This window comes from Desmodus rotundus, unplaced genomic scaffold (genome assembly GCF_022682495.2).
Source record: "Desmodus rotundus isolate HL8 unplaced genomic scaffold, HLdesRot8A.1 manual_scaffold_186, whole genome shotgun sequence".
In the NCBI taxonomy this organism is placed as follows: domain Eukaryota; kingdom Metazoa; phylum Chordata; class Mammalia; order Chiroptera; family Phyllostomidae; genus Desmodus; species Desmodus rotundus.
In genome coordinates, this window is record NW_026527243.1 from 5,353 (window position 1) to 24,773 (window position 19,421).

General features: G+C 47.9%; 1 protein-coding gene across 9 annotated transcripts in view; it reads right to left on the reverse strand.

Annotated features, from left to right (window-relative positions):
- Nucleotides 1–8,636: 8,636 nt before the first annotated feature.
- PCNT (pericentrin) overlaps nucleotides 8,637–19,421 on the reverse strand; it is a 112,723-nt gene continuing 101,938 nt past the window's right edge. For 8 of the 9 annotated variants that reach the window (XM_045196772.3, XM_045196771.3, XM_045196753.3 and 5 more), the window contains 6 exons: nucleotides 15,669–15,788; nucleotides 14,347–14,579; nucleotides 12,788–12,864; nucleotides 11,630–11,774; nucleotides 9,516–9,643; nucleotides 8,637–9,113 (listed from right to left, as the gene is read on the reverse strand). In XM_045196772.3, the coding sequence (XP_045052707.2) occupies nucleotides 9,070–9,113; nucleotides 9,516–9,643; nucleotides 11,630–11,774; nucleotides 12,788–12,864; nucleotides 14,347–14,579; nucleotides 15,669–15,788 (747 nt within the window). In that variant the 3' untranslated portion in view covers nucleotides 8,637–9,069. Of the gene's footprint in view, nucleotides 9,114–9,515; nucleotides 9,644–11,629; nucleotides 11,779–12,787; nucleotides 12,865–14,346; nucleotides 14,580–15,668; nucleotides 15,789–19,421 lie in introns of those variants that run through there. The other variant, XR_008426059.2, reaches the window with a different exon arrangement.

The following is a 19,421-nucleotide window of genomic DNA, read 5'->3' on the forward strand; positions in this document are numbered from 1 at the left end:
GCCTGAAGGCTATGTTATCTCTCTTGCCCTCTAATACTCCAAAGACATCAGGACCACCCAGACATCTCATGGAGAATGTTACGTTGTTTCATTACATCAGTAACATTATGTTGACCAGCTGGGTGGAGAAGATAATGGAGATCTTGGTAAGATACTAGTGCTCAGGAAAGGAGATAAACCCTATCAAGATTCAGGAACTTGCTACATCCATAACACTTTCAGGGGTCCAGTGGCCAGTGGTGCCATAGGGCATCTCTCCCAAAAATGATAGATAATTACTGCATCTTGCACCTTCAACCATTAAAAAAGCAGGACACTGTTGGGACTTTCGGTTCTGGAAGCAGCATACTCCACGCCTAGGAATACTGCTCTGGCCCAAGTACTGGGTGATTTGGAAGGCTGCAGCTTTGATAAGAGCCCACAACAGGAAGTTTCTGTAACAGGTTAGTGCTGTGATGCAAGTAGCTTTGCTTCCTGTGCTGTATGGTATAGCAGGTGGTGTTTGTTATTGGTGGTGGGGAACAAAGCAGTGTGGAGTTTCTGGCACGTCCCAGTAGGAAATTCATAATGCAGATTCCTGAGGTTCTGCTGTGCCACTTGGAATATGTGCCTTTGGGGGGAAAAATACTCTAGTGTGCTATTGTGCTCCGACAGAGATAGACACCTGATCTTGGGACACCAAGGGACCATGCAGCTAAAACCACTCCTTAGGAGGTGGGTTCTGTTAAACTCGTCAACTCACAAGGTTGGTTAGGCCCAGCAGCAACCCATCATAAACCGGAAGTAGCATATTCACGATTGAGCGTGAAAATGCACAGGTGAGAGCAGAATAGGCATCCCAGACCCACATGGCATCTGCTGCTGTTGTATTAGGACCTCTCTGTCATTTCACACCTATGACAGTACGGGGAAGCCTTATGACCAGTTGACAAAGGAGGAAAAGTCTTGAGCTTGGTTCACAGATGGGTTGGCTTAGTATGTGAGTTCAGAAGGGGAGTGGGCAGCAGCTATGTTACAGCCTCACTCAGGTGGCCTTGAAAGGCACTGGTAAGGGCATATCTATCCAACAGACCTCCTAGTCCCGTTTTTTGTAAGAAGTAGCTCAAGGGGAGACCATATATGGACTCATGGGTAGTGCTGGGTGGCCTGGGTGACTGGTCAAGGGCCTGAGAAAAACAAATGGATGTTGGGGACAAAAAGGTCTATGGTAGAACTATGCGGATAACATACTGGAATAGGTCCCAAGTGGGATGATCTTTGTATAAAGTGCTAATGCCTCCCACCCCAAAACATCCATGAAAGTATTTAACAAGCCAGTAGAATGACTCACTCATTGGGCATTGGACAGCATCTCATTGATGACCCCATTACTGGGTTCAAGGGCAAAATAGCCAAGGTGGTGGAGTTGGAAGTCGTTGATGGGCCCAAATGTGTGGATTCTCTGACCAAAGCTGATCTAGCCACTAGCAGCCACTGATGTCCCACCTGCCAGCAAAAAAGACCAATGCTAGCTCCCAATATGGCCCCTTTCATCAAGAAGCCCAACCATCCAAGTTCACTATACTGGAACTCTTTCATCCTGGACGGGCCAGCAGTTCATTTTCACAGGATCAGATTCATACTCCATATATCGGTTTGCCTTTCTTGCTCACAAATGCCACCAGCAAGGGCTTCAGGAGCGCTTGTTTCATGGACACAGGTTCCCAGATGGCATCACATCGAACAGGGGATTCACTTCACAGCAGAGGCCATGCAGGGACCATGGAATCTGCTGCCTGATAGAGCACTCGGACAGCGAGCTAAAGGTACAGCCTAAGTGCCAAGGTGGAGGTAACATTCTGCGAAGATGGGGTGCCATTCAAGACCTTCACATGGCACTATGATCCCAACTGGAAGGATACACGAGTCTGAAACACAAAGGGTGGAAACAGGAGTGGCCCCACTTACCATCTCTCCCAAGGATCCCCTGGGAATAGCTGCTTCCTGTCCTCTCAAGTTCAGACTCTGCAAGGCTCCAAAGGAGGATTTCCCCCAAAGGGACATTCATCAGGGGACACAAGAAGTGTTCCATTAGATTATACACTCCGAATGATGTCTGGGCACCTTGGAGCCCTTGCGGCTAGGAACCAGCAGGCAGAAGGAGGAATCGCCGTCTTGGTGGCGGAGAAGGGAGGGCTGCTGTCACACGCGTTACACACAGGGAGGAGTATGTGTGGAATGCAGGTGACCCACGAGGGAGTGTCTTGGTGCTCCTTTGCTCAACTGTGATTAAGAAACTAGAGAATCCACTTTGCACATGTAGTGAAAGAGTCTGCCATTTTTTTTGCTGTTGTTTTTGTTTTGTTGTTGGTTTAATTTATTCCTGTTTGACATCAGTGACACTGACAGACCCTGCTGGGCCTGTGGCCCCTGGGCCCCGGCGATCTGGCCTGTCCAATAAAGTGCAGGATGACGAGGGGACGGCCACAGGCATGCATCCACAGCTGTAACTGCAGTGATTCCAAAGCTCAGCCACAGCACTACTGCCAGGAAAGGAAAATGGGGGTCACGTGTTGGCCAACTCGACTTTTTTGTTTTAAGCAGTTAATGCTGTTACAAACACTACTGGTGTGAGGACAGGGCCAGACACAAATAGTCCTACGTGTTCTTTGCCACATGACAGGTCTTCATTTATAGTTTTACCCCAAGTCTGAAGTGACATCTGCTGCTACCCGTCACTGCTAAGGGCGATGCTGTCTCGGCTCTGGAAGGACAGGCTCGGTCTTCTCACCGACACTCCCTGAGCAGTCCTCTTGCTCCTCCCTGCCACCACTGTGCACATCGGCTTGGCCCACGACCCGCAGCTTGGCAGCCACCAGTCCCCTTCAGCCGATCCTATGCCTTCTTCTGGCTGAGATTGATCTTCACTTGACTGAGAGGGACTCAGATCCAAGCCTTCCTCCTCACCTTCACTGTCATCTTTTCCTGCCACACGCTGGTGAAGACCAACGCAGGACAGTGGAGTCTTCACAGGCCAGAGAGCCCTCCCAGTAGAAGGCCTGTGTTCTGGCACGTGCCGTCAAGGCTGCGGTGCTTGTGGCTGCAGATGAGCTCGCAGTACCGGGGCAACTGGACAAACACCTCGCTGCACTGATGTCCACCACCACCATCCTTGTCCTTGACCATGGCACCCACTATCTTCTCCGTCTCCTTGGTGAGGTTGGGTGGGTTGGGGGAGAGCTTCTTGGCAGATAGCCCCCATGCTGCTTTTGTTCTTGCTCTCATCATTCTGATGGGATACATGATGTTGGTGCATAAATTAGCTCCTGCACATGGCAGGCAAGAAGAGACCAAAGAGAGGCAGACCCCTCCACCTGGAAGGTGGCAGGTTTATAAACAAGGGAGCTTAGGTGGCTTATTCTGGGCTGCCAAAAGATGAGTAGGTCTCTGCACTCCCCCACCGGCGCCTTGAGTTTATACATGGGTTCAGTCATGTACACCGTCCAGACGGTCTCAATACCTCACTGTCCCAAGCTGCATCCTTGGGGCAGCTTCTACTGCCAGGAAGGCAAGCAGAACACACATTCCAAGAATAGGAGTGGGGTAGGAGGCACCCACGATTCTCCAGGTCTGGCTCACAGGTCAATGGTCAGTTATGTCCCCGTAACATGTGCTGCAACCACTGGATTCCACGAGTGTGAGCTCATGCCTGTACTTCCATCGGTTTAACATATGCCTGCCGCTGAGAGGTGGTGGTGTGCAGAATGACAACAACGGAGAAGACGTTTTAAATCCAGGGACGGTGGCGTTGGCAGATGCACTGTGGACAGGGAAGCCAAGTTCAGGCTTGGAATGTGGGTCTATTCCTGGGAGGACAAATCACTGCTCCAACTGTTCTTCCTGTAATGGAAGGAACCAGGTCATCACATCAAGGCCTGAGCATTGGCCTCCAGTGTTGGCAGTTCAGATACAGAAGTGGCAGAAACCCTGGTGAAAGGAAGTTTATATTGTTGAACGGATGTTAAGGCTCCTTCCTGCCACTGTGGCCACTTTTCATGAGTTCATTCAGAGAGCATCATATTGCTAAAGAAACAGGCTGAGCGACACCCACAGACATGTTCCACAGTGGATGTCTTCTGGTAGGCACAGGTCTGTTTACACACCTGTCCTGTTAGACTTCCTGGATACCAATCTTTCGATCTTTCCTCTGTCAAGTTATCAAACAGCCGGGCAATTGATTACCCACTGCACATGAATGCTTATAGATCAGTAACTCAGGTCAACTCTTTCCACACGAAATGGACCATCAGATGTACCATCCGAAGTTTTGCCAGCTGGAAATCCAGCCATAAGCTGGGTTGTAGTGCAGCAACTGTCTCCTGGGCGATGCCAGCATACAGTATAGATCCCTCTGCAGAACAAACCTATGCTTTCAGCCCTGGCTAGGTTGCTCAGCTGGCTAGAGCATCATCCTGATAATGCCAAGGTTGTGGGTTCCATCCTGGTCAACACACACACAAGAATTAACCAATGAATGCATCAATAAGTGGAGTGGCCCTGGCCTGTGTGGCTCAGTTGGTTGGAGTATTGTGTGATAAACTGGAGGGTCGCAGGGTGATTCCAGGTCAGGGTACATGCCTGGGTTGCAGGTTCGGTCCCCCACTGGGGTAGGTGCAAGAGGCAACCGATCAATGTTTCTCTCACATCTGTGTTTCTCTCCCTCTCTCCCTCCCTCCCCCTCTCTCTAAAATCAATGAGCATATCCTTGGGTGAGGATATAAAAGAAAAGTGGAACAACAAATAGATGTTTTTCTCTCCCTTCCTCTAAAATAAATTTAAAAAAAAATTTTAAAACAAACCTATAGGGGGAAAGGCAGAAAACTGTACTTGAACAACAATAAAATTAAAATTAAAAACAACCAACAAACCTACGCTTTCTTCTGTTGTCAACTGGAGGGCACAGCGACTTCCCACAAGACCACAGATGTGGACGGGAGGGGAGACAATGACGTAGGAAATTCAGCACCGAGGCCACTCTGACCACTACTTAGGCCTTGTGGATCTGCTCAGGCCCAGTTATTTGTTGTATTGAATTTATTAACCACCCTAATAATTAAGGTGACATTGGTCAATAAAATTACATAGGTTTCAGGTATGCAATTCTAAAATTCTGGGCCCAGCTTTGCATATAGTTGTTATGGGCTGAACATTCCTCCCCCGCTGCATTCATACGCTGGAATCCTACTCCCCAGTGGGACGGCGTTGAAAGGTGGGAGCTTCCAAAGGTAATGGGTAGAGAAGGTCGTGAGGGTGGGGCACTCATGAGATCTGTGCCCACGTACGAGTCACGAGAGCTCGCTCGCCCTCTCTGCTCTCCCGCATGTGAATACAGTGGCGACCCAGAAAAGAGCCCTCACCAGGACCCTGCCAGCCTCCAGAACTGAGAAAAATATTTGTCGTTTACAAGCCACCCAGGGTTTGTGGTCTTTTGTGAGAGTGGGCTGAGCGGACATACTGTTTCCAGTGTTCAGTGGAGTGCTGTTCACATGGTTCGTGACTTGTTGTATAGGCCACTCCTCCCACAGCGGGCCTCGTACTTGACCTGGGTGCAGAAGCTACAGCGTCTGTCCCAGGTGCAATCACGAGTTTTATGTTCAGGCTCCCTTATCACGTTTTTCTCAATACCAATTAGAAAAGGTGATTGGTTCAATTTCGGCTATCAGAGACAGCAGTCACCTTCACTACCTTAGGGTCTTTGTTCAGACACCACATCACTTTGATCCATTACACTATAGATGTCATAGTAACCAGCCCCAGTGACCAGGAAGCAGTAAGTACCTTAGAAGCCTTAGTAAGACGAGTACTGAAAGGTGAGAGAAAAAGCCACCACTCTGGCGAAGTTTCTAGGGCTCAAGTAGTCTGTGGAATGTCATGGCATCCTTCCTAAAATGAAAGACAAGTAGCCACACCTTGCACTACCTACACGTAAGAGAGGCGCAAGGCTTGGTTGTTTGGATTTTGGATACAACCGTATTTGGGGGTGCTACTCCAGTCTATTTACTGAGGAAGCAGTAGACTATTAATTTCGAGTGAGCCCTGGACAGTAAGTTTCAATGGTGCTTCAAGTGCCTTTGCAGAGAAGGATATGGAAGGCTCCAGCAGGGCAGGCCTCTGGGGCCCTGACGCAAAGCTCTGCCTCCTGCTGACCCACTCCTCAGTCCTGGTAGTGACTAAGGTCCCGCTCACGGGGTACCAAGCACTGCACAGTTCAAGCTGCCATTGTGCACCAGTGCTGCCTAATCACCAAGCTACCAAGACAAGCAGTAGCGACCCACCATCGCATGAAGTGCTACCTGTGTGACTTGTGTTAAAAAATATGCTTAGTCTTTGCCTTCGAAATTCCCTGATAGGAATGTGTTTTGTTTTGAGCCCCTCTCGGACCTGAGATTTTGCTGTGTTGACTGATGGTGGGGGCCCTAGACAGCTTCAGGATGGGGGCTGGTCCATCCTGAAACTATCAATGGGCAAATGAGTCCGTCATGAGGCCGTGATAAAAGTCGTTGCATGAGATTTGAGGGAGCTCAAGGCCGATGAACGCACTGATGTGCTGAGAGGGTGGCCCACCAGCTGAGGGCTCAGACGCTCTGCGCCTGCCCCCACACCTGTCGCACGCATCTCTTCCGTGCAGCTGTTCCTGAGTTATAGCCTTTATAGTAAACTGGTGATGTTAAGTGAACCACTTTACTGAGTTCTGAGTCATTCTAGCTAATTACCAAACCTGAGGGGAGTGGTTGTGAAAAACCCCAACTTTGTAGTTGGCCAGGCAGAAGTCTGTAGCCTCGGGAGCCCCATTACGGCTGGGTCTGTAAGCCCAACCCATGGTCTGTGCTAACGGCAGGTAGTGTCTGAACCGAACTGAACTATAGGACAGTCAGTTGGTGTTGCAGAATTGGTGTTGATGACATGAGACAAGACTCAAGCAGGTCAAGGAGGCAAAAGTAAATTGCATGACCAGGTGGCTCAGGTCCCTACTAAACTTGTGCTGCTGACTTGTCCCCAAGCCTACAGGGTATGAATTTGGTTTTCCTGCTCCACGCTCATTTGTGGACTTTCCAAATATTATTCATCATGATTGCTAATGACCAGAAAATGCTTCTGGGAGCAGAAGTGTGGCACTAGGCTTATGGCCATGGAATGGCCTCCGTTGACCAGAGGGAGCGCAGCTAGTGGGTGTAAAAAGCCTGCCTTCTGAGGACTCACTGGTGGTGCCGTTTCTCGCACAGCCACAGTACACCAGCCTGGGAACCCGAAGGGTGAAGACAGGAACTGCCCCTCTTAAAGGGTTCTGCTGTCCCAAGGGAGGATGGCTTCCAGCAGATATGACAAAGGTCCCTTTGAATGAGTGAGACTCATCTGAACCAGCAAGCAACGATAGGGTTACGGTACTGGTTGGCACGACCGGCCCCGATTAGCAAGGGGAAACTGGGTGGCTGGCACACAAACAGGACAGGAAAATCTGTACCTGTAATCTCCTGCTTCACAGGGCACCTCTTGGTACTTAGTACTTCCAAGTTCAGTTGCAAAAGAAAGAAAGGAAGTTCTCTAAAAACAAGACTATTAAGGTCTCAAATCTTTCAGAAAGGAAAACTTTAGGTCACCCACGCAGCCAAGGTGCTTATTGAGGTTCAGAAACAAGGCCCAGGTGAAGGGAGGAGGAGGTGATAAACATCAAGTGGAGCCTTGTGACTACTTATGAAAGCAGGGACATAGCACTTTTACTTTTATGCTGCCTGGACACCCACTTTCAGCTTGCCTATTTTGTATGACAGGCCTGGGTGCATGAACTGTACAGATCAGTCCTGGAGTAGTCTACACTACTGAGATATGACACTCTTACATCATGGGGGCGTTGGAAAGAGGGGGAGGAATATGCATCTCGCATTGGGCAGGTGCATTAAATTACATTCTGGTACTTAAATTCAGGCGGGACGGTAAGAACAAATGCTTAATAGCCAAGGGGTGGCTGTGCTGGCCACCTGCCCAGGTGCCTCCAGTTCAACTCAGCCTGTTTGCTCTGCACAAGCTGCTGACTTCTGCAAGGATTTCAGTTTCAGCAAATCAGGAAAAAGAGCACAGAACTCAGAGGAAAATGTAGGAAGGTTCTAAACAAGTGACCTTACAGCAGCATCAGCTAATACACAGAAAATGCAGACACAGACCAGTGTTGCAGGTTAAAAGAAAATGTCACTGAAATAAGTAGTGATTTAGAAAAAGTTGTCTTATATTAAAATCTAATTAAGCCCAGAAAAATAAATGTCACATTCAAAGGTCCTAAAGACGTGCTGAGGTGCTAATAAATGTACCTGTATAGATTTCTGGGTAAAGGGTCCTTGGCTAGATACCAGCTGGTACAAGTATCAGTAAAAGGGAGAAAAGATCATAGTCATGAGAGGTACCATCACAGAGTGGCCACCTCGTACGACAGTAAAGTGAGAAACCAAGTAAGACAAAGCGACAGGCAAGAGTCTTACTAGGTAAAAGAGTACTTTGAGTTCCACTGAAAATTTCTATCAGGAATTTAACAGAAATTCTACGTTTTTTTGTTTTTCCCAGTGATAAAAGCAAATTGGATAAAACTAAAAAAACAACACAAGTGCTATTCACAAATAAAATAGTTCTTTAATTATATTCTCTTTTTGATTTTCTGTTTTGTGTTTTTATTTTTAAACCAAGTTTCCATCTGTACACTTTAAGAAAATAAACAACAGGGAGCCATTCTCTGCTTACCCCTCTCAGAGGCAGGGAAGGGGGCTCTGCCAACATGCAAAGACCTGGGGAGATGCCTGTCACTCATGAGAGCACATGTCACCTCACGAAGGTAAGGAGCTAACACGCACTGAATTACATACAAAATGCTGCATTTGACTCTGTAGCAATGCACGAAGGTGAGAACACAATCAACGGCACTCTGGGCTGGCATGTTAGGCACGCGAGGAGACTGGGCGCTGCTCTGTACGCCACGCCACACTGCACCGCACGCTTTCCTTACTCAAGTAGGACGGCCACAGGCGAAAGCCACAGGGACTTTATTTATTGTTTAGTCTTCTGGCGGCAGGATTTCTTTGAAGTAGAATCTAATAAACACAGGTAAAAATGATGGAGCAATTTGTAAGAAGGCTTCACATATCTTTTAAGAATTTCACAATTTTGAAACACTACCACTAAACTAGTACCTTCTTTTTGGTAAAAATCTGCATAATTAAAATACAGGAAAAATTATATCCTGGCTGAAACAATCTTTACTTTTTTATGAGTATAAGAGAAAGGACCAAAAGGCCAGCTAATGATTAAGTCCAACTGGCCATGACACTCCTTGATTAGGTCACTGTTTCACTACAGTTGTTCTTCTGATGCTGCTAATCGCAGCACGTTGTTAGGGCTGAAACTAACAATCACTAAACTGAAGTCTTTCCCACGTTATTTTACATTCCTAGTGTACATTTACATTGTTTTAAAAATTAGAGAAGGACTTTTACCTGGTGGTAACCCCCCTAGTCTTTGCTGGATCATTTCTAAATGATGAATATATTCCGTCAAAGAATGTTCTGGATCTTGAGAAGCAGTCAGGGATCTTTCTGATCTTGAATTTGGAGATGGATTGGACCTTCGTACAAACAAACCCAGAAACAAACAGAAGAGAGTGAACTGCAGCAGATGGTGGGTGCAATGAGCACACGGACAGGAGGTGGCATTGGGCCCTCCGACTGGACATGCAGAGGGCAATGGGGTGAATTAGACGGCTGCTTCCTTTGTGTCTTTTCTTTACCACAAAAAAAAAAAAGACTCTCTAAAACGGGGTACATAGGGCTTTTAACCAACTTCTATGTAACGTCTCAGAGGTACAACGAGTAAAAACTAGTGTATCTTATTCTACTCACTAATCCTTTGTGGATTATGTATCCGCACCCCTCAGACCCACACCTCTACGCCCCGACTGTCAACAAGGGTATGTTGGCCGCCCTTCTTCCTGGTCTCCCCCAGGACCTGGGAGCTCCACTGTGTCACTCCTCGTGTTCCCTTCAGGGAGGGCACATGTCTTACCCTGTCATCCTCAGAGAAGAAGCCATGGCCACCATTTATTCACTCACTAAATATTACCAAGCTGGGCACTAGGGTGCCACAGCCCAGACCCCTGCCCTCCCTGAACAGACCAGGACTCCCAGGCCCTCCGGGACCACGGTGGTGCGCCCCCTGCCTTGCTCTGGGGCCCGGCTAAAGCCAGATTTTCAAACCGTGTTTCTCTGACGAAGCACACATGCTGGTGGCGGAGCACGGCCAGCAGGAGAGATTCCAGCTGATGCACAACGGCACCCAAAGTGTACACGCACTGTGTCTACGGTTGGGACAGTGACACCCGAGTGCCTCACCACAGGAAGTGCAGCCTGAATAGAGGTCGTCTGGGCAAGAGGCAGAGGGCAGGAAAGCCAACCAGAGCATTTCACCCCCTGCCGGCCTGACAGCACGAGTGATGCGTCGTTCTCCTCCGTAAGAGTGACGCGTGCTGTGTGCTCGTTTCAGAACAGGGGGAAGCACACCCACAGAGAAAAGAGGGGGCACACCTACACAGTTTTTAACGTCTGTATGTGCAAATACCCACAAGGCACAAATGGAACTTTTCTATACACTTTGAAGGTGTGTTCCAAATACTAGAAAAGTCATGGTTGAAACAGTTAAGTAAAGACTCATAATCTGGAGTTCCTCAGTCCAGCATTTGAATGGGATTACTGTTTTTAACAGGATGATTTACACAGTTCAACCGAAGACATAAAAATGGAAATCCCATTCTTCGTAAGTAACACTTGGGTGAAAAATCTTGTGGTCAGGAAAAGGGGGTGTAAGCTGTGATGAAGGCAGTTAAGATTCACCACCCACTCTTATGACGGGCACGGCCAAATCCCACCCCATTGGAACGCAGGGCCTCAGCAAGAGACAAGCACAGTGATCACTGCTCAAAGCAGCGCAGTCATTAGGGAAAGCCTTTTCACTCTAATCTTTGTTTTTAAATCCTCACCTGCCAGTGTGCTTTTATTGATTTTACAGACAGAGGAGGAGAGAGAGAAGCATCAATTAGTTGCCTCCCTTACATGGCCCAACGAGGGATTGAACCTGTAACCTAGATGAGTGTCCTGCCCGGGGATCAGACCCCCAGCCTTTTGGTGTATGGGACAATGCTCCAACTGAGACACCTGGACAGGGCAAGTTGTCTTATTTAATTGAAAAGGTTTTTCCCCAAATAACTTATCTTCAACATTGTCAATGTAACATCTCAATTGCCACCTGAATAGGAAGCATGAAGATACATTATGGGGACAATAAACCCAAATCCTACAAAAGAAAGAGTAAGTAAAGCCGACCAAGGCCTTTCATGTGTGTGTGTCTGTGTCTGCGTGTAGGAGGAGTCCTATGCACATGTAAAACCCCTACAAAGACACGCAGACACAGACACAGGCCTGGGCACCCATGCAGATCTGCCCAGAGACACCACTGCATGTGGGCGCTTGTCTCTGCAGACTGGGCCTCTACTGATGGCTACAGCCCAGGCTCCCTCAAAGCCTACAGTGGAAAAGCAGTGTGAAAGTGCCCCTCTCACCTTTCCCTCCTGCGTGGGGAGGCTTTTGGCACAGAGTCCCTGGTGTGGCTGGAAGACACGTCCCGGGTTGGTGGGGATTCGCTGGTTTCAGGGGGGGATTCACTGGTTTCTGGTAGAGTAAACTGTTGCCATGACCCCGGGAATCCTTCCTCCAGAATTCAGCAAGAAAGGGATTAGGAAAAATGACAAATGCATTTTAGTAGGAAGGCCCATCTACCAAAATTTAAAATTTTTAAGCTGTAAGAGTCTACATGGCAATTTTGAAACATTTTTAAAGTACCCAAGTTATAAAAATTATATTTTAAAAAGCTCTGGGAGCAACCTGAGTTTTGATCACCCCCGGCATCATACGGGCAGTGGGCCAGGAGAGGCGTTCAGTGCCTGATGGAGCCAGCAGGGCACTGAGGAGCCTGGGGTGGGGGTTCTCCTCCTCCCAAGTGGAGTGGACTCAAGGGGCAGGAGTAGAAACCCTGGAGACCACCAGGTTTGCCCTGGAGTGGGGAAAACTTCTGAAACCTGACCACATATTCTGATTTCAAGAAGTAACAATTAACACACATAAATCAAAGCTGACTGACTGGTACCAACTTCTGCCCGCACCCCCCCCCCCCCCACCCAGGCGGCCACGGCCTTGCGCTGAGTCGGAGGAAGTGCTGTGTCACTGTTTCTCCAGGGCAGTGACCTGCCAAAGGCTGGTGCCTGATGCCCTGTGTGCATCCTGCCAGTGGGAGCAGCAGCACAGAACCTGAGACACACGATGTGACTGAGACAGTCAGCAACAGCGCTCCTAGGGCAAAGATGTGGCAGTGTGAAGAACTCTGCTTCATTTTGGAGAAGACAGACCACCTTTGTACTAACAGTAAGTTATTAGTAGATGTATTTATCACTTCCACATTTTTCAATTGCTATGCTCTTATGAACCACTTTTACTCATGAACCATGTTAACCGTGGTTTTATTTGTGCTTGTTCCCAACATAAAACCATTTTCCTTCAAAAACCATTTCACCTGTGACAGCTGCGCTGAATGAATTTACCCATTTCTTACTGTGCTCCATTCCACCCCCACCAAGCCCTGAAATGACCGGATGTTAATGAAATGCTACAGCAAGTGGAAGAAAGTTTGCAAGGGCAAGGTGGAGGGGTCCCTGTGGGCTCACCTGTGCGGGGTGCTCGGCCTTGTACCAAAGCTCCTTTCCGATCTACTTCTTGCCATTTCTTTACCAAAAAACGTAATCTATAAAAGAAAAAAAGGTACCAAATATTGAAAACTAGAGCAAAACAACAGTGACAAAAGCAATGGAAATTCAGATGTGACCAACGGCTGGAACAGTTTTGGCAGCCAACCTCCCCTGGCAGCAGGTCCTGCACACTGACAGGGCATCCTGCTCACAGGGCCCCTACCCCGCCCACTCCCAGTCCCAGCCCATCCCCAGTCCACTCCCAGGGGAGGCCTTGTCCTTACCCCAGCCCCGCACACACTTGGCCTTGCCCACTCCTTGTTGCATCCTGCCTTGAGCCTGCCCACTCCCAAACACCCAGCTTGGGGTCTCCCAGACTCCAGTTCAAAATCAGTCTACAACACCCTGCTCCCTTCCAGTACCAAGGACACAAGCCAGTGAGCAGAGTGCCAGGGTGATGGGAGTGCAGTGGTGCAAGGGGTCCTAGGCTCTGGTCCTCCACCCGACGTTCCTGCCAGGTAGCTCCCTGGGCACCGCTGCCTCTCTGAGCCCTGCCCTCCTACAAGGCATTTCATGTTAAAAATGCTGCTGTGCTGAGATGATCCTCCCTCCTGACAGGAAGGCTGGAGGAGAGTTTGGGTCTGTTTACCTGCCTCCATCCAGCATCTAACTTGCTTCCTGGTGCAGGGTAGCTATTCTCCCTAAGAGTACAGGATGGGCAGGTGGGTGGATGGACGTGAGGACAGCTGTGGTCAGAACTCAGAGGTGAGGGGCTGAGTGCCCTGAGGCTGGAGGATGACTGCCTGCGTGGGACTTCCATCCGCTCTGCAGCACAGTCTGGAGAAAGCCAAAGGAACCAAAGCAGTCTATCCCAAAGACAAAGACCAGCATGGCCCAGAGAGGGCACTTCTGCAGGAGCCAGGGAGCAGACACAGCTGCATAGTTCTTAGCAGGACAAATATTTTTAGAAATTTAGCAAAATTTACCATTATAAAGTAAAATGGATTTCATCACTCTTAATTTTGAAATGATCAAAATTCTCGATCACACCAGGGAGTCACATCCCTACTCCAATGACCCCTTGTGCGGGAGCGATGCCTCTGGCTGGCGGGGGCGGGGCTGGGGCAGGTGGACACAGTGGAGGGGGGAATGGGGACCCTCCTGCACCCTATAGCGCGTCCCCCCACAGGCAGAAAGCAAAGAATGGAAAGTGCCTGTGCCATAAATGGCCAGCACCCTGGGTGAATCACGCAGTATGCCCCTCTTACATAACACAAATTTGACTAAAATGTGGGACACTGAAATGTGAAGAAGTGAAATGCAGTTTTAAACTTGATCACACATGCCTGTCGTCAGAAGCAATCCTGGCAAGAGACACATTAAGGGGCATGGTGTTGTTTTGCACCATGATTTCCTGAAGACAAGTGTCACCTGTATTTTCTTTAAGGCCTCAAGTGTCATTCATCTTAAAAAGGAATATAACCGCACAGTCTCAGAGACAAAAACACCTCCAGCCACTGCAGGGCGCCTCCCATTACCTTGAGATTGCAATCACCACCCTGACAGCCGTTCTGAACCTGGTGAATGGCCGGGAGGTGGTAATTTTCTTATCTGCCTTGGAAGGAAACACTCCCAAATGAGCGATCATGGAAAGCGTCTCTTGTTCAGAGTCCTGGAATCCACCAATCAACAGTAAAAGATACTTCTTTTGATAAATCAGGGCTTTTCTAAAGCTCTCTGCTCTCAAATAATGCAGGTACAATTTTTCCATCTAAAAAAAAAATTGTAAAACTTAATCACAAAGACGTCTCACTGACAAATCTGTACAACACGTTTGTACAATTTTGCTTTAAAAAGAACCAGACAACTTCCTCAGCAAATCATCCCCGAAGTCAGCCCTGTACAATATCCATAACCGCAAACAACTTGCTATTCCAAGTCCAGTCTTGTTTACCAGACAAAACACAGGCCAGTCCCTTCTGCAGCGTCCGAGCTGCCCCTGTGAAGGCGCCGTGAATCTGACCATTAAGTCAGGTCCTCACTGGGGCAGGGTGGGGAGTTTCATCATGGGTTCATGGACGCTGTGGGATGGGGAAGGCTGGAGGGATCCCTGAGAGTATCCACGGAGGTTGGCGCCCATACCCTAACACATGTTGTTAAAAATGATGGTGAGTAAGTTGCTGGTCTGGGACTTTTTTCCGGGTGCAGACGCTATGACCTAATGACTCAAAGCATCACACGTTTCACCCCTACTCACAAACACAGAAACGTGATGTCTCTATAGAACTAGACCAATTTCAAAAGAAAATTCTCTGTAGCTTCCCTTATTTGTCATGACTTGGCCACTAGAACCAGCATGTGATCTTCCTGTGCATAGACCATTTGATGGCAGAGGAGGACCTCTCAGCTATGAGCTGCTTTTACTAGTTAACAAACCAGGATTTTTAAAAAAGCGTCCCCTGGGAGGGTGGCGGATAAACAGGCGGAACACAGAGGATGTTTGAGACAGTGAAACTAACCTGTGTAATACTGTAATGGTGAACACGTCATTACACATCACACGTGTGCCCAAACCCAAAGAATGCACACCACCAGAACTGAGCCTGATGTAAACTGGACTGTGGGTGATGATGACGTTATCAGTGCAGCTTCACAGACTGTACCAAATGCCCCATCTGGTGGGCACGCTGACAGTGGGGGCGGGGGGGGCTCAGTGTGTGGGACAGGGAACGTGTCAGAACTCTGCACCTTCCCCTCAACTCTGCTGTGAAACTAACTGCCTAACGTTATGAAGTCTTCACAAGCAGCCAAGGGCAGCGCCCCACCTGATGCCCTCATGTCGCCACAGGCATGGCCTCACCTTGCCACTGCTGGTGTTTGCTTCCTCCCTGCAAGCTGGTGCGGGTAGTCCTGGGTCCGGAAGTCCTGGCGTGCTCTGCGGGACTGTCCTGTCCCGCCTCCCGGCTGACCTGTCCGACCTCTGCAACAACCGCAGAGAGCTTGTCTATAGAGCTGTTCTCATGCAAAAACATCTTGAGAAAAATGACCCCTCCCTATCCCAACCCCAGAGAGAGGTCACTCCCAAACACCTCATTCCTTCCCTGGCCGTCCTTCCAGGACCTCCACAGGGAGAGGCCCGCCTTGGGTGGAGGGGAGCTGGGCCCACGCAAGGCTGGGCGCAGGGTCTCCCCCATGCCAGGATGCAGGCCACACCTGTGTCTCCCTTCAGTATCTTTCCAGTGGTGCTCAAGTTTTTATGTGACATTATCAACCAGACAGTTTACACTGTGGGGTGGTTATTACATGCCATTTACTTAAGTGTGACTGCATTACACTTACATTTTTATTAAAAAGAAAAAATATGCAAAAAGCTTGCAGAGCTGGAACTGCTCCTGTAATGGCTGAAAGAAACCCAAATTCAAAGCTTTACACATATTAAAAGCCCTCATATTCTCTGGCCCTCGAAATGCTAACTGAAGGAAGATGCAAATACATAGTTTTGCTCTAGCAGCATCAAATCACACACCTGGAAACCTCAGCAAGGGCCCCACACAGCAACCATTCACACCGAGGAATGTGCACCCCCAGAGTTCCAATAGGGAATATGCTAACAGAAGGAGAGTAATTCCACAGGGAGGGGAACAAAGGGGTCACCCACAACAGACAACCAGGGTCCGCCTGTCACTGAGGCAAAAGAGACCTTGAAGGACTCCCAGGGCCATGCGGTCACTGGCCTTGTCCAGCAGTTTGGAAGAGGAACCAAAGGCAGCCTGGCCGTGCCACTCCACCACTGCAGGGCAGGGCTGACAGGAGCACGGGCCTGGGACTGGACGATCCTGAGAGGGGAGCCCACGAGGCAGGTAAGACTAATGGTTTTCCTGGTTCTAAAACACAGCTGGGCTGTTCCGAGAAAAAGTATTCTAGGAACGCAAGTCATCTTGGGCATGAAGGAGAACACTCCAACATTCACTTTCAGTCTACCTTTGATTTTCTCATCCAGAATATTCACTTCCTAGTTTCTTTGTCAACTTTCAAAAAGGACAGACACATTCTGCTGGTGACTGCATTCCAGCCCACACAGGCCCAACGAGGCGTCCCAAACAACGAACCTCGGAACACCTTCTGAGCAAGCTTCACTGCAGCGGACGGGGCAGTGCGGTGACAAGAACTGCAGGCCTCGTCCAAACTGGCACGTGGGGCCTTCAGGACTCACCCGCCAGAGACTGGGAGCCGTGGGTCGACTCGGTATCTGGGCCCAACTCCACAGGGACAACGGTCCCTTCACCTTTACCTAACAGAGTTTCTAAACTGGCAAATCCACAACCCTCGTCAGATGCCAACACCTCCATCAGTAACACACAGCAGAGAGAAGCTCGGCTGGGTCACAGAAGATTTGAACCCCATCAACCAGCTGGATCTGACTGACCTTTACAGGACGCTCCATCTGACATCACTGGAAACATCAAAACCATCACCAAAACCTTCCAGAAAAGGAAGCACCAGGCCCAGATGGTTTCACTGCTGAATTTCACCACGTACTTAAGAAAAAAAGAAATACTAGCTCTGCATAATCTTTTTCAGAAAACAGAGGATGAGGGAACACATCCCAACTCATTTTATTAGGCCAAAACCAGACAGAGACAATACATAAAACTTCGCATTAGATCAAAAATGCTCGACAAAACATTAGCAAGATGAACCAGGCAATGTCTAAAAAAGAATACTACATCATGAAGTGGGGGCTTTCCTGAGGCCGGGCAGAGTCAGCGTTCAAAATTGATATGACCCACCACATTAAAAGACTTAACAAGAAAACCACATCCCCTTATCAACAGATGCAGGAAAGCACAACAAATTTCAATATCCACTCATGACCAAGTCTTAGCAAACCAGGAACAGAAGAGGACCTCCTCAGGCTGACGAGGGTGTCCTCAAGAGGCACCTGCATTGGCCGCATGGGGAGACTGAGGCTCCCCCCCCCCCCCCCCGCCCAGCCCCCCGCCCCGGTGGAACAGCTGAGGATGTGCTTCTTGCCACGCCTGCCCACCAGTGTCCTGGAAGCCCTGGCCAAACAGGCAAGAAAAAGACACCAAAGTACTCAAATTGGAAAAAAAGGAATAAAACTCCTTATTCTGTAGAAAATCCCAGAAAAAGGCTCATAGGGCTAAAGTGAGGCTACTGTGGTTGCAAGTCACAGATCAACCTACGAATATCAGTCACGTTTCCATACACGAGCCCATATGAACAATGAGAAAACAAAATATTTAAAAAGTACCATTTACAACAGCCCACTAAAAAATGAAATATTTAGACATTAATCTGACAGCTACATGTACTTAGGACAATTTTCTCCCCTAAATGTTTATGTTAAATGTGAGTTATAATTCACCTAACAAAAAAATTTATCCTTTTAAAGTATACGATTCAACTGATTTTTAGTGTACGTACAGGGTTGTGTACTATTATACTATCTAATTTGAGAAGACTTTCATCACCCCCAAAAGCCTGTCCTGTTAGCAGTCACTCTCCATCCCCCTCCCCCACCCCGATGACCACTAATCTGTTTTCTCTCCTAATAGATGTGCCTCTTCTGGACATTTTATATAAGTGGAATCATATAATATATAGTCTTTTGTGACTGGCTTTTTACACTAATAAAAACACTTCCAAGGCTCACCCATACTGTACAATGTGTATCACAGTCCCTACTCTTTTTTATTGCTGAATAATATTCCATTTATGGATATGCCATATATTATTTATCCATTCATCCATTAGTGAACATTTGGGCTTTTTTGTAGATTTAACACAATCCCAATCAAAATAGCCAGCAAGATTCTAAAGTTTATATTGAAGGATAGAGGACCTAGAATAGCCAAATAATTTGAAGAAGAAATTACAGCACACCCACTACCTGATATGAAGGCATAATAATAACACAAACCTACAGGCAGCTGGACAAGCACAGATATACAGACCAGTGGAACGGAAGAGAGAGTCCAGACACATACACACAAGTATTGTTCGCTGGTTTTTGACACAGACACAAAGACAATTCAAGGAGAAGGAATAATAATGTCAACAAAGTGTGCCAGAATAACTGAATATCAACATGCATAAAAATAACCCACCTATCTCTCAGACTGTATACAAAAATTAATTTGGAGTGGACTGTAGACCTCAAAGTAAAAAGTTAAACTATAAAACTGTTGGCATGATCCATGAAAGAACAAATTAATATGTAGAACTTCATCTAAATAAAAAATTTTGTTTTGCAAAGGATACTATACAGAGAAGACATCAGAGATGAAAAAAATATTAGTAAATCATGTCCTAGCGAAGACGTTTTATCTAGAATGTAGAAAGAATTCTCAAAACAACAAGAAAACAAACAATCTGAGTTAAGAAGCAGTCAAGACTTTAACCAAAGAAGATACACAGATGCCACTTTACACCCACCAGACTGCGGAAAGAGACCAAGTGCTAAAACACAGAGTCCCTGCAACGCTCACCATGGGCAACACCCTGGGGCAACACTGCGGCCTCAGTTAATGCAGAAGGTCAACACAAACTCTCTGTGAGATGCAGCAATCCCACCGTGAGCATTTACACA